Source organism: Leuciscus leuciscus (genome assembly GCF_965113295.1).
Source record: "Leuciscus leuciscus genome assembly, chromosome: 17".
Lineage (NCBI taxonomy): Eukaryota > Metazoa > Chordata > Actinopteri > Cypriniformes > Leuciscidae > Leuciscus > Leuciscus leuciscus.
This window is the reverse complement of record NC_138741.1, coordinates 3434848-3451070: the sequence shown is the minus strand read 5'-3', so window position 1 is coordinate 3451070 and position 16223 is coordinate 3434848. Positions and strand designations below refer to the sequence as shown.

Sequence of the window (16223 nt, the reverse complement as noted above, 5' to 3'; positions counted from 1 at the left end):
ATCAAATTTTTTTTTTTAAAACACCTAATTACTTCTTGTGGCCTGCGTATTCACAACGAGTACAAATAGCAATGCAGATTAACACTAGGAGATTTCCTAGGCAGATATTGACTTGGGACTATATTAGGGGGAAGTACAGGGGAAGCACTGCTGCTTTGGCGAAGCACTGCTACTTGGGCGCAGAGATATCACGCAACACATGAAATGTCAACATACCGGCGTGAATAGTAGCTGGCTATTTTTCCTACAGTACATGCATGGCAATGAACATGGCTAATTTTGTGAGAGACGAAGAGGGTGACTTCTCAGACAATCAAGAGCCAGAACCATACCTGAGTTTTCAGAAGATGAGCTGCGTGCTTTGGAAATAGAATGACAGGAGGAGGAGATTGCGATCGCTCAACAGCCTGAGGACGTGAGGATGAGAGCCAACACGAACTGGTGGTGTGAATGTGGGGGAATATGCCAATCTATCCCGACTGAAATAGTGTCTGAGCTGTAGAGAGTGGGACATTTTTTGCCATCGCTGACCAGGCTCAGCGCGTCAGATCAAGATGAGCGTGCTGGCAGTTGTCTCACAGCTACCGAGGATTTCACGGCGTTGATCCATCCTGCAGTAACTTTTACTCTATTTTTTTTCCCGGTGTGATAAAGTGAACTGGAAAAAAAGCCCCACGCCGAATGGACCAAATGGACAACTGTCCACAGAGTAAGTGATTATTTTAAACATGACGCATGTATAGATCGAAAAGTAAATGTGGATAGGAGCAGGCTTCACTCAATGTGTACACTTGTCAATTTTAAGAGTGCTGGCCTAGATAATTATAATACATGAAGTGGGAGAGAGGCCGCACTATGCTTAAATATATTTTTATTTTTATTTTTAGTTGCACAGACGCGTTTCGGCGCGTGCCAATATATTTAAGTATAGTGCGGCCTCTCTCCCACTTCATACATGTATAGATCGACCCATATTATACCTGTATTCACATTCACATATTATACCACATATTCACATTTCATGTGTTGCGTGATATCTCTACGCCCAAGTAGCAGTGCTTCGCCTAAGCAGCAGTGCTTCGCCTGTACTTCCCCCTAATATAGTCCCAAGTCAATATCTGCCTAGGAAATCGCCTAGTGTTAATCTGCATTGCTATTTGTACTCGTTGTGAATACGCAGGCCACAAGAAGTAATTAGGTGGGGTTTTTAATTTTTTTTATCACTTTTACTCAGGCCATGCTAGCTGGCAACAAAGGATTCCATTCATTGTGCTAAGCTAAGCTAGCGCCGACCCTGTCAAACTAAAACAACGCATGCACTGAGACAAAAAATGCATTTGCCCACCTATCTAAATGTAGGAAAGAAGGTGAATAAGCCCTATTTCAAAAAACGGTGGAGTGTTCCTTTAATCTGGGAACGCAACATACGCCATTTCATCAGATTTGTAACGTAAATCATTTATAAACCGATGCCAAAACAGGAGAATACATCAATATGTTTCTAAATATGTGAATTGTTGCTTTTTTGAGATTTTAAAGTAAAAGTTTAAACCCTCACTGTAGCATTTCTACGGTAAGTTGTTAAATATTAACAGCCCGTTCTCATACCCAAATCGTCACGTTTTCGTCACTTTCAACCATGCTTCAATATCCGACGCACAAAGCACCCTTTAGCGTCCATATGAGACGCATAACCCTACCACATACCTAAACCTACCCATAACCGAAGCGTCACATATGGACGCTAAAGGGTGCTTTGTGCGTCGGATATTGACGAACTTTCGAAAGCGTCAGTTACATGACGCCTAAACCTACCCATAACCGAAGCGTCACATATGGACGCTAAAGGGTGCTTTGTGCGTCGGATATTGAAGCATGGTTGAAAGTGACGAAAAAGTGACGATTTGGGGTGAGAATGTGTTGATATTAAATATTATGTGGACATTTGAATTAAATGTTGTTTGGCAATATTAAACAAGGATTTGATCTGCTGTAATGTGTAACAACAACAATCACATAATACATTAAGTACATAAGTTGATTGTTTATATTATGTATATTACGTTATGTATTTTAACAGCTGTTCAATAAAACCATATGATTACTCATTTTTGATACTTTATTTGAACCAATTATTACGTCGTTGTTGCTTTATATGTATTTTAAGTCAATTGTATTTGAATGTATCAGATGTATTTAACTCGTCAAATTAATCAACAGATTACTCGATTACCAATATAATCATTAGTGAGAGCCCTAATATCTATTTTCAAATAAATGCTGTTCTTTTGAACTTTGTTCATCAAAGAATTCAAAAAAAAAAATCAGGGTTTCCACACAAAAGTGAAGCAGCTCAACTCTTTTCAACATTGATAATAATCATAATAACAATGTAAATCCTCATATTAGAATGATTTCTGAAAGATCATGTGAAACTGAAGACTGGAGTAATGATGCTGAAAATTCAGCTTTGATCACAAGAATAAATTACACTTTACATTACAAACACTCTCTCACACACACACACACACACACACACACACACACACACACACACACACACACACACACACACACACACACACACACACACACACACACACACAGGACCTGCGCCTGGACATGACGACAACACAGTCCTGAAGTGTCCACTAGTCTCTCCCCTGTGAAGGCCTCCTTCTCCTTCCCTTTACCTCTGTACAGATAAAACGTTGTCAAATAGTCCCGGTTCACATGGCTACGCAGAAGCGATAAATAATTCTGTATTATACATTTTTAAGGCCAGACAAGTCATTTGTTGAGGTCAGTTTGTAAAGAAAGACTACACGCCTGCGCACATATATATATTCAAACACGCATATCTATAGACTAAACACGTAATACGCATGTGCACGCCGTCAGCGTTTTCACAGGTTTGCGTTTTTAAAGCTTGAGCAGAGATATATATACCTTTCTTTTTTTTTTCTTTTTTTTTTTTAAGGCTTGCATCTTGGAAGATATTTCAAGGTTTGCGTTCTCGAGCCTGCAGGCACTGTTGTCGTCTGGATGGTGTCGTGTTAGCGGCCCCTAAGTTAATAACTAATGATCTTTGCAACGGAAGTGAATCAATCAAACTAACTTTATCTGGACAATAACTTTATTCTAGAGCGGCTGTAAAGCCAAAACAATCTCTGTTACTGTAATTATCACTGCAAAGCTGCTGTGAAACAACCTATATTGTTAAAAGCGCTATATAAATGAAGGTGACTTGACTTTCCAATATATTCATATAGAAAACCGTTATTTTAAATGGTAATAAAATGTCACTGTTTTTACTTTGTTTTTCATCTAATAAATGCAGCCTTGGAAGAGACTTCTTTTAAAAACAGTAAAAATCTTTTAATCAAACATTGGCTTATACAGTTTGAATGTTTATCATTGCATTATGTATAGTAGGAACTATAGTACACACCACAGTCTGCAGTACTAGTACATCCTGAACACAGCTAATTTAATTGAATTTAAAAGCACAGTTTTGCTCACCTGATATTGACCCACTATCAGAGATACATTAGTGTGATTTACATTAGTGCATATCCTCAACAGAGCAATTAAACCACTAACATCGTACAGTAAGTGTTCAGTAAGAGCTAAAAGACGCTCTCATGAGGGCCTACGAGACACTTTTGAGAAGTGATTTTAATCTTGAGGTTCATAAACTAACAGCTCGGCCTCAATGATCGTTTTGTGGTGTCCTCTTGCCTCATTTTTCAAATGGAAATGTCTTGGAGTTGATTCAAATAAACACTGAATCTTATTGGATTCAGACCTCCACTCAAAGCAAACACAGAAACTCTTCCCATCAGAGCTGAGCTTTCATTTTTGAAGACAATAAAGTTCACATAGCAATGCTCTAGAAACCATTTTATGATTCTACTAAACCTTTTAAACATTTGTTGTATTTTGGATTGTTAATCACTGACACAGATTTAAAGAACTGATATTAAGATGATCAGCTTTATTGTCCTCATCAGCAAGAAATAAACTAAATATTTACATGGTCTGAATAAAATGTGATGGTGTTTGTTTCGTAAAACTCAACAAAAAAAAAGGAAAAAACTCCCCCATAATGATGTCAGCAGCAGCTGGGATGTTATTGGATGTGTAAACACACTTTCACAAGGTCACGACCACATTTTTTCTAACACGAAGCACTAAATCTGACAAATAAACATTAAAGAAAGAGTTGAGGGGTCACAGACACCCCAGGACCCTTCTGACAGTCTTGACCAATCCGCTTGGTATATTTCCATCCAGACGGCTGTTTCTGAGGATTCCAGTAAAAGAACAGAAGGGGAAAAGCAGGAGGGTGGAGAGCAGGTCTGACATCAGAGTAATGTGAAGCTCCCACTCTTTTAAGAGTCAGGCCGTGCCGAGCGTTCGGCACAAAACACAGCGCGCGGAGAAACACACATCTGGATCTGCTTTCTGGAGGAGCTGAGGTACGTACTGCACTGATTCAATTACAAGAGCGTGTGTCTGCCAAACAACATGTCATTTTAAACTGAATGTGCATTAGATGTGATGTGTCCATTGCACTGTATATCTTAAACTCCATTGATTTTGAGCAGTTTTGAAAGAAATTAATAAAGCATGTTCGCTCAAAGGACTTTCCAGGAACAACATGTTCTGGTTCTACAGAAGTAAAGAACAGGAGGAACAAAACAAAACAAAGGCAAAAGAAATAGATGTTTTGGTATTTTTAATTGTGCTGTTTGAAGCTTCATTACATATTTGACTTTTAGGCTATATTTGGCATATTTGACATCAAACTTAGAAATTAAAACATGTACATTATTCATTATTGTCAGGTTTATGTGTTGGTTGGTCTGAACGTCTGGAAAGTATCAATGCAAGGATATTTACAGCTCAATTCATGTACTTAAAAAAAAAAAAACATGTGTTAGCATATGCACTCGACTATTTTTAGTTTTTCAAAATGTTGGAACCTTGAACTTTTTATTCATCAATAATATGAAGCAGCACAAATGTTTTCAACATTGTTAATTATCAGCATATTAGAATGATTTCTGAAGGATCATGTGACACAGAAGACTGGAGTAATGATGCTGAAAATTCAGCTTTGATCACAGGAATAAATTACATTTTACAATATATTCACCTAGAAAACTGCTATTTTAAATTGTAAAAATATTTCACAATATTACAGTTTTTACAGTGTTTATTTATTTATTTATTTTACTTTCAAAAACATAAAAAAAAATATCTTACCAACTCCAAACTTTTGAACGGTAGACAAGAGTATATCATTTAGAGTCTTAATCATTAGGTTCAGACAGTCCCATAATTCACATCCTGGGATAAAAGACATAAACAAAACACAAAAAAACAAACAAAAAAAAAGTAAATACCTAAACAGCTTATCTAATCACAGACTATTCTTTGTTGCTTAGTCATCATGGTTAACAGCAATTAGTCAGACTAAAAAGGTTCAGTCTTCTGACTACTGACCCATGAAGGGAAAATAAATGTTTTAGCCTAAGTTTGTTAATTTCCTTCCCCTGCTGATTTCCACCTCATCAGCCCCTGACAGACGCTTTCCCCTTAAAACACTGGAAATATTATGCAACTACACAACGCTTTCATACTGTAAGATGCCACTTCGTGGATTCCAGGATTTACTCATGTCGTTCCAAACCTCTATGACTCTCTTATTTTATTACGTGGATCAAAGCACTGCTTTTTTAAATACAATGAAAGCAAGACAAATGAGTTTGGAACGACATGAGGGTGAGAAAATGCTGACAGCCTTTTCAATTTTGGGTAAACTTTTAAAGTGAACTATTGCATTACCAAACAGGAAAAACTCTAATCACCAAGGCTGCATTTATTTGATCAAAAACACACACAAAAATTTGAAATATTAAGTATGGAATAATTGACACACCCAAATAATAATGCAGACCCCGAGGTGGTAATGCAAATGCAATAATTCAACGGCCTGGATCAATTATTTCGCTTACACTACGGTTACCACACCTCAAAACATTGTTCAGATTATGTATTTCCAGACATCTGTCAGGTTTTTGTTCTTAAAACGCTCTTGTGTGTGGGACTAATTTCTTACACATCTCATTCAAAGCCTCCACCTCGTCATTTTAGAGCTTGTGACGGAGACTTGAGCCACTGATAGCAGACTAATGCAGTTATTAATGCAGTTATGAGAGCGAGAGAGAGAGAGAGAGAGAGAGAGAGAGAGAGAGAGAGAGAGAGAGAGAGAGAGAGAGAGAGAGATTAAGTGTGTGTCAATTACCTGAATCTGTGTGTCTCTCAACAGTGTTCGACTGCAGTGTCTCTAATAGTTGATCTGCTTCAAGAACAGCGCCGTTATTCCTTCACTAGTGAGAAATATCATGTAGCTTTTAAGTTGCTGAACTATTTTACTGATAAAATCACCAGATCAGCGCTGACAACACGTTCCTGTGCGAGTGTCTCCGTACTGTATGTGTGTGCGTTTGAGTGGGAGAGTGCGGGAGAAAGAGATTGCACTTTTCCATAATACATACATAATACATTAGTACATCAGTGACTTTGTGGGAATTGGTTCTGTGGGCTGTAAAGAACATGTGGCGAAGTGATATAGAGCTGTAATGCGGTCAAGACCTGCTGGAACTACTTTAGTCGTGCGTTTCCCTAAAATAATCGAATACCTTAGAATGTTTGTCAGCCAATCAGATTCAAGCATTCAACAGCCCTGTAGTTTAATACAATTAAAAATAAAAAATTTCTGTTTTAATATATTTTAAATTACAAGCATTTATTATCATCAATATTGAAAACAACTATTTTTGGGGGAAACCATGATAAACAATTTTCTCAGGATTCTTTGATGAATAGAAAATATATATTTTAAATCTTTTGTAACATTATGAATGTCGCTTTTTCAATTTATTGCATTAAATGTCGTATAAAAGCATTACTTTCTTAAAATCGTCCTTTAAATTCTGCTTTAAAACTTTTGAATGGTAGTGTATCACAGATTTCACAAAAAATATTGAGCAGCACAATCATTTTTTACATCGATAATAATAAGAAAAAGTCATATTATTCCAATTAAATTAAAAAACTGCCGCTAAACATCTCTTCTCTTCACAGAAACATGGAGCACGACATAAAAGCAACAACATTATCAATCCTTTCTACAATTCCTACGACCATCTCGAGGAACAACCTCACCAATGACACCCAGTGTCCGCATTGGGAAGTGTGGGACTGGTTGTACGTCATGCAGCCGGCTTACATGTTCATCATCTGCGTGCTGGGAATTCTGGGAAACGTCTTCGTCCTGCTGGTCTTCGGCCTGCATAAGAAAGCTTGTACGGTGGCGGAAATCTACCTGGGGAACCTGGCGGCCGCCGACCTCCTGTTGGTTTTGTGTCTGCCGTTCTGGGCGATCAACATCGCTAATGGTTTCGATTGGCGATTTGGGTCGGTTATGTGCCGTTTGGTCAACTCAGGAATAAGAATGAACATGTTTTGTAGTATTTACTTACTAGTGTTGGTCAGCGCAGATCGTTACGTTGCGCTCGTTCATGCCATGTCTCGCGGTAGAATGAGACGACCACGATACGCCAAGATCAACTGCATCGCCGTTTGGTGCTTCGGATTAATCCTCAACATCCCGACGCTTCATTTCCGGGATACTCAATTCATCCCGGAGCTGAACGTCACGGCTTGTATTCTGAACTATCCGAGTCCCGATGTCAGCCTCGTCTGCGACATCCTTCTCATTTTGCTGGGCTTCATCATCCCAGTTTTGGTGATCACCTACTGCACGCTGAAGATCATTCGAGCCCTGAGCGAGCAAGTCGTTGACCGCTTTAACGCGGAAAACACGGAAAGGAAAGCCACCATCCTGGTGCTGGTGGTGCTGTTGGTGTTTCTCTTGTGTTGGGTGCCGTTCCACCTCGTGACCCTCATGGATATCCTGGTGCGCTTCGGCCTCCTCGGTGGATGTGACTTTAACTCCGGTCTCGACGTCTCCAATCAGATATTCACCTACTTGGCTTTGAGCAACAGCGTGTTGAACCCGATACTCTACGTGATCGTGGGCAAGAACTTCCGGAAGAAAGTCAAAGAGCTGATAAAGCAACTTACCGAGAGAAAAACGGATTCAACAAACGGTTCTACAAGATCACAGCTCTCATCAACCTTAAAGACATTCACAACATTTTAAGATAATTATGTGTACAATGTTCATAGGTTATTATAATGTTTGTTTAATATGTCCGTTTTTATGTATACTGTAAAATATCTTTTGAAGTTGTAAATATCATTGGAGTATGTACTATTTTAGTTGTTTTACTTCAAAATTTCACATTTAATGCAACACCGTTTCATCGTAATTATTTGTGAATTTGAGTGAAAATGTTTAAGTAAATCACACACCGTTTTTTTTTTAAAGGTTATGTGATTACTCTTTTCAAAATGTGTGTATTTTTCATTGTATGTTTTGAAATGTTGGTGTTTTTTGTTAAAAGACAATAAGCACTGAAATTAATGGAAGGATAATATTAAGATACTGCCGAATTGCAATCAAACTCACAATTACACATACAACTCCAGGTTGCATAGATGTTAGCATGTCACTTTGGATAAAAGCATCTGCGAAATTAACAGTAGTATTTAAAAGCAGTGTAATCATTACAAAATACATAAAACAATACAAAGGCACTACTGTGGTACTTCTTCAAAAAACATGGTAATATCATGGCACTTAATTTTAAAGTCCTGTTTCCCATGTACATACTATGTACTTTAGTAATAACAATAGCTGGGTAATAACAAGGAACTAACCCTAAACCTACCTCTAAATCTAACCTTATCCCATGTAGTTACCATAAATTATATTACCCAGTACACACTAAAAAAAAATGGTTCTTCAGTGGTTCTTCAGGGGTTCTTTGCGGTGGTTAAGGTGCTATATAGCACCACTACCATTTAAAGAACCTGTTAAGCCCAGTTTGGTTCTTCAGCGGTTCTTTAGCGGTTCTTTGGGGTGGTTAAGGTGCTATATGGCACCTCTTATGGTTCTACATAGCACCATTTGACAAAGGTAGGTGCTATATGGCACTTAAAGTGGTTCCCCTATGATTACAAGCCAATGAACCACTTTTAGTGCTATTTAGCACCATTTTTGTTTAGAGTGTACTTTCTAAGGTAAGTATACTGTAAAATAAAGTGCAACCCACTTTTTGTCTGTGTAAATGCATGTTAAATATCAGACAAAAACAGACAGATGAAGAAGTCTGCAGACTGTCAGAGAAAGTCAAACAGCTGATAAAGCAACTTAAGGCTAGAATCCATTACAGATTTTAAAACACTAGGCATCATAGACTTGCTGACTTTGTAAACGGTTACAGAGAAAAATCCTGGACATCAAACACTAAACGACTGAGGATCACATTACCAGACTTTTAAATCGCTCTGAACGCAACAAACTCACACAGAAACACACGGCTCGCTGCGAGGAGACATATGACAGATGAAACGAACATGGATGTGCATGAGATGAGCGCAGTGGCGACTGTGTGCTGAATAACAACAGAAAAAACTAGTCAAGCGCCCACAGTCTTGGGTGAATAGATGCGGTCAGTACATGGACTCCAGAGATTACAACGCGAATTAGAGTTGAGTGGTGCAGTCAGTGGTTTTATCTGAGCTGATGAGTCACATAATTTGTTACACGTGTTAATTTACTTTAGTAATGTTTTTTTATTGCAACACTGGTAGATGTGTCATACACTTCAATATGTGTTATAACCGGGATTTTCAAAGTGGGGGCCGCAGCAAGTTGGAAGAAAAAAAAAGTGAAAGCACACTTTTGATGGACAAAATAAATATGATTTCACACAAAAAGTGCCTAAAATGCACATAATTTGCATGTCTAGTGTGTTTGAACAAGAACTGGAGTAGGCTATGTTAGAAAAGAAAATGAAGACTCAAAAAAAATTATAGGCTAGAAAATTTACCCATTTAAACTTGTTTTTATTTTTCAGTTTGGGTAAAAGTATATGGTGTTTTCAAAAAAAAAAAAAAAAAAAAATATATATATATATATATATATATATATATATATATATATATATATATATATAGAAAATAAATATTTGTGTGTGTGCTGTAAAGTGGCTAGAAAAAATGAAATCGGCAGAAAATCTGTATCGGCAGGTCAAACTCAATGAAGAATCGGCCTAGAAAACTGTAATCGGTGCATCTCTATAATCTTTCTGATTGGCTGGTATATCAAACACCATCACATAATCTGATGTTCACCTAGATGTTTTATTTATTTATTTCTACATTTGCCGTAGTACTGTCGATGGGTTCAATAACTAGGCCAGAACCTAGTGGTTTTTGGGGGGGCCTTGTCATGGAAAAGTTTGGGAACCCCTGTGTTATAAAATAGGCTTAAAATATCAAACATTTTTTGATATCCTCCGACAGGATGGAATCATAGTCTCAAATCTGAAAACTGGCGGAGACTTTCAGCAACTATTGTTGACTAATCTAGACTGCAGAAATCGTGTAGTGCATTCAGGCCTTTACAGAGAAGAAAACTGATTCGACAAGCGGTTCTACGAGATCACAGCTCTCATCAACCTTAAAGACATTCACAACATATTAAGACCATTATGTATACAATATTCATTCATAGGCAAATGTTTGATAAATATGTCAGTTTTGATGTATGTGGTGTTACTTATTTTAAAACGGTGCACATTTCTTTAATGCTGTAGGATGCAAAAAATCTGGGTAACACTTTAGTTTAGGGTCCAGTTCTCACCATTAACTAGTTGCTTTGCATGCATATTACTAGGATATTGGCTGTTTATTATAACTTATAAAGCACATAGTATATTAAGCCTTATTCAGCATGAACATATTCTACATCTCTTAATCCTAAACTTAACAACTAGCCTATACCTTACTAATAATAATAATAATAATAAATAAGCAGTAATTAGGAGTTTATTGAGGTAAAAGTCGTAGTTAATACTGAGAATTGGACCCTAAACTAAAGTGTGACCAAAAAAAACTGAAAAATGTGACAAAATGTGGCTATAGTTTTTAAAAGCAGTGTTATCCTTATGAAATACTACTTGTTCAAAAGACATGGTACAACTCTTGGAACTTTTTGTCTGTGCAATGCCTGTAAAATATCAGACAGACACTCCAGCAATGATGTTTCTGTTTCCAGCGTCTGTTTCCAGGGTCAGAAAATGACTGGTTGGTCAAATTAAAGAATGTGCGACAGACTTTTTCCAGTAATGACTCTTCATCCGTTTCTCTTTGTGTGTCTATGAATAACACCATCCTAAATAGTGTTTTCCCAGTGATACCTCAGACATGTTTTCAAGAAGACTGTGGTCGGTAACACAGCAGTGCGGGCGGGTGTCTGTACTGTAATCTGTCAGCATTCCCTCAAATAAAGCATATATTTTTGGTAAATGAGTGGTATAAATTCATCACAGTCTTTTAAACAAAAACCTCTGCCTTTAAAAAGAACATCTCTTGGCTGCATTTCCAGTGCTTGACAGCATTTGTATGCCCCCTGGAATTGATTTTAAAAGGCATTTTTACCTTTTTTGTGGGTATTTTACTTTTCTAAAAATATCAAACATGTCAAATACCTTCAGTTATTTTAAATAATTAAATAATTTCTCATTCTGGATCATTCTAACAGTTCCCCCCCCCCAACAAAATCCACTTGAGCTTCGCATTAAACAACCCTCGCCTCTGGAACTGTAAACAAAATATTATCTTGAAAAAATGAAGCAACCAGATGCGAAACATTTCTAAGTTCACTCAACTTCAGTAGATGTGCTGCCAACTAGCTATAAGTTTTCTAAATTCATTCAAGCATCCTCAGAAAGAGCATCTTAGTCATGAAGAGTTTGTTAAATAGTTGTTGAATGAACTACCACTTTAACTTTAAGAAATAAAACAACTGTTGTCCTGAGGCTCCGCAAACTCAGGATCTTTCATCCAGACGCATGCATCACAACATGTGTATTAATGTATAACGCTGTTATTATATCTAATAGGCCTATTCAGAGGACGTATGAAAAATAACCAAAAGCAACACAAACACATTTTAAAATAAAACAAAAAATATGAATATTAATTACATATAATACAAAATAATAATAGCCTAATAATATTATTGAATAACAAAAAATAATCGACAAACCCTAAATACAAAACCTCCTAATGCTTTAACCAAACACACAAAAATAAATTATTTCAGTGCTAGGAATTATGGGTATCACCTTCATTTTGTTGTTCAGTGCATATAATCAGCAAAAGTAGGCTATTCAAACTGTCTGCATACATTTACTTCAGTCAGACTTAGTATATTTTACTTTAATCTGCTTGAAACATTTGTTTATTTACATGTTTGTGTATTGCTTTATATTGTATTTAAATGTTCAGTTTCTTTTAGTTACAAGAAAAAGTTATTAAACCATATAGTACAACAACACTTTTTTTTGCAACTTATTTCAATGTCGTGATAATACCGTATACTGTGATAAAAACTTCAGCAATTATTGCAACATTTTGATTTAAATGTGATACTGTCACATGCCTAGTTACAGTTACAGGTCACTACAGTGTCTGCAGAAGCGCTAAACCCCCATCACACAGATTACAAGGAAATCATAACAGCTATATTTTGGCCATTACACTTTAAATATGTGAGCCATTTTGTCACTGTCTGTAACATTTGTCTGCGAAGTTACAATTGATCTCCGAAGCCGTACATCAGCTTCCACACACTCTCTCTCTCACAGCAGAAACTGATCTCACATCGACCTCTACTGGTAGAAGAGTTGCATTACAAGAGTATTTTACAGGGTAGAATAGCTGAAACCTTATACCACTATCTCTCAAAACATAAAATCCATCCATCTATCCTTCTATCTGTCCGTCCGTCTGTCTGTCTGTCTGTCTGTCTGTCTGTCTGTCTGTCTGTCTATCTATCTATCTAGTCCGTCCGTCCGTCCATCAATCAATCTACCCGCTCATACCTCCATCTATCTATCCGCCCATCTATCCATCCATCCATCTATCTATCCGTCTATCTATTTGTCCATCCATCCATCTGTCCATCAATCCATGTATCTATCTGTCTGTCTGTCTATCCTTCTTTCTGTCTATCCATCCATCTGTAAGACTGGAAAAATTGGAAGAGAGGGCAACTCTCTGAGAGTACAAAGGAAAATAAACATTTGAACTCTCTCTTGTGAAGTTAGCATCACCATTCGAGACGCAAGTCTCACCTCAGAATCATCCTAATCTACATCTCTTTCCCTCTTCCCCCACTCCTCCTCTCTCATGCTGAGATCACCAAAATTCACCCAAGAATCTATATGGTTTAATGTGAATTATGATACAGTATTATACATGTTTGGTATCATTTGAAATGTCTCAGTGCGACTGGTACAAAGGTCTCATTCCCAAATAAGTAAACAAAACGGTAATACAGTTTTTAAGAGTTTAGAGATAACTCGCACACAGAGGAGGGTTTGTCTTCCAGGCAAATGGCATCCTGCCATTTAAAAGGTGTAAACTCTGAATGCAAATTCCCATTGTTAGCAAATGTTTCCATGTAAATCAACCTCTGTCCCTAGTAAGTCTGGGATGGTAATTCATGCAAATTCCCACTGTGAACTCATATTTACATTTGAAAAGAGGTTTCTGCCTTGGTCTGAGTATTTAGGGTGATTTGTAGCTCAGATTAGCCTGTGATGTTGAGAGTGGCCGAGACTCTCAGCATCATGTATTTTCTGATGTCCGGTTCGCATCTTTTCTCTTTATTCCAGAGCATTTGATGTTTTGTATTTATTATCTTTGAACTGATTATGAAATTGGCATGATACATTTACCTGACATAATAAATTGTTACATTTGATTTTATTCCGACTGATACTGAAATTGTTTTCCCAAGTAGATTAAACGGATTTGTATGTTCCCGCAAATTTTGCGTCAGATTAGTGACGACTTATATTTGGCACTAATTCAAGTGTACTTGGTTTTGCAAAGACAAGAATTGATTTTCCGTTTAGGGCAGCAACTGCTGCTTGACCAACCTAAATCTGTGTGTGTCTTATCTCTGTTTTAATGTAATGTTACTTTAGATAAGTGTTTGTGGGAAACCACGGCATGGCCAATCCAAAGCTATTATAAGAGAAGTAAAGTTGGTTGACTTATATCTGTAAAAGTGGCCATACCTCTACTGAAGTAAACGTTTAAATTAAATTCAAGTGTATGCAATTCCATGGGGGCTATACCAAAGTATCTTTGATTTGGTAAATGTGAATGCGACCATCTCAGGTATATAGCATTTACCTCTGTTTAGTGACTGAAAACTGATGAGTTTGTTTACGTGAGACCCGTGTTAAACAGAAGGCGTGAGGACCTCTGAGCGACATAGCTCCCTAATCTGGAACGGGTAAAATAAATTTAAAGAGTTAAAAAGAATAATCAAACATTCGCTCACTTTTACAGTTTTTCTCAGTCGCTTTGGTGCATTTCTCACATCACTATTTACATTTGCACAACAGTTAATGCAGTTCTCAAAACAATTAGTAGGGGAGACCGGGGACAGTTGCAACAGGGGATGGTTGCAACATGTCATTTTTCTCCAATCAGAAACAAGCTAGAGTGATGACACTCATACTGAACATGCACAGTTAGACCCTCCACCCAACCAAGAAGACAGTAGACATATTCAACATCTGCTGCTGCATTTATTGAACAAAACTTGCTTTGGAGGTATGAAAGTAAATTTTTTCATGAGATATATTTTTGTCATACTGTCCTGAAATTTTGTATGAATTAATCAAAACTTACTTCGTTTGAATTATTGTTTTGTTGACTTCTAAGTGACATGGTTAGCATGTGTCAAAGTCAGTGTGTCTAGCAGGCATATGATGTTCTGTCATGGCTTATAGGGTCGGGGACGGTTGCAACATGTTATAAATTGCATGTTTAATAAAAGTTTGTTGCATTGCAAATGTTAAATTCTTCCTGTCTGACACTGAAATATGGAGAGATTGAATAGCATCTGTAACACCTGCACACTGAATCTATGTAGGCCTATGTTCTACACATGAACAAACAAAACTCAATAACTGTTATTTGATAAATATGACTAAATAAATAAATAATAGACTACAATAATATTATTGAAATAAATAATACTATAATATTATAGTAGGCCTAAAACAGTTAATTTTTCAGAATTCTTTGCTCATTGAGACAAAAAAACTTAAGCTAATTAATGAAATTTAAGGTATTCTTAACATTTTGCAACCATCCCTGGGTTGTGTTGCAACTGTCCCCTGGGTCGGGGTCAGTTGCAACATCTGACTTCTTCCATTCAAATAAATTCTGTGAACGATATGTCATATATAATCATCTTTAAATGGTATGGGTAATTAGCAGACAGATGCAAGTTTAATATATACAAATTTGGTTGGTCTAGTCCAAATAGTATCTGAGTAATTGAGAGAAATGCAAAAAGTGTTGCAACTGTCCCCGGTCTCCCCTACAAACTGCAAAACCTAGTTGATAACCTGCAAAAGCGTGTCACCTGCTCAAAATGGAGATCGCTCATTCCTCAAAAGCAAGTATTCATGTCAATGAAAGTGTCAGTGTCATCAAGATGAAAAGTCCTGACAGCATTGTTTATGAACAAGATAGTCAAATGGCTTTGTCATGTTTTCATTATGACAGTTTACTCTGTAAATGTTTTCCAATGCAAAAAAAGTCAGATCTTGGTGACATACCTGAGAATGCTCAAGACAGCACTATATACTATTTGCACAGCCATTTGAAAAATACAGTAAAGTTACACATTACTGTATTTAGTGAGGTAACTGAGTGCAAGACACTGAATATGTATGTTTCACATTTTTACTGCATATGCGCTTTGCAATTCTAATTTGTTCACAGCATTGTGCAAAAGAAAAAAATACACCCTTATTTCAGCCCGTTCTCATACCCAAATCGTCACTTTTTCGTCACTTTCAACCATGCTTCAATATCCGACGCACAAAGCACCCTTTAGCGTCCATATGAGACGCATAACCCTACCACATACCTAAACCTACCCATAACCGAAGCGTCACATATGGACGCTAAAGGGTGCTTTGTGC

The 16223-nt window shown here is 37.1% G+C and overlaps 1 protein-coding gene across 1 annotated transcript; it reads left to right on the top strand.

Annotated features, from left to right (window-relative positions):
• Nucleotides 1-4335: 4335 nt before the first annotated feature.
• bdkrb2 (bradykinin receptor B2) lies at nt 4336-10068 on the top strand. Its single transcript, XM_082142639.1, has 3 exons — nt 4336-4481; nt 7156-8936; nt 9225-10068. Exon 2 carries the CDS (start codon nt 7160-7162, stop codon nt 8234-8236), a length of 1077 nt encoding a protein of 358 aa, XP_081998765.1. The 5' UTR covers nt 4336-4481; nt 7156-7159; the 3' UTR covers nt 8237-8936; nt 9225-10068.
• Nucleotides 10069-16223: the final 6155 nt, after the last annotated feature.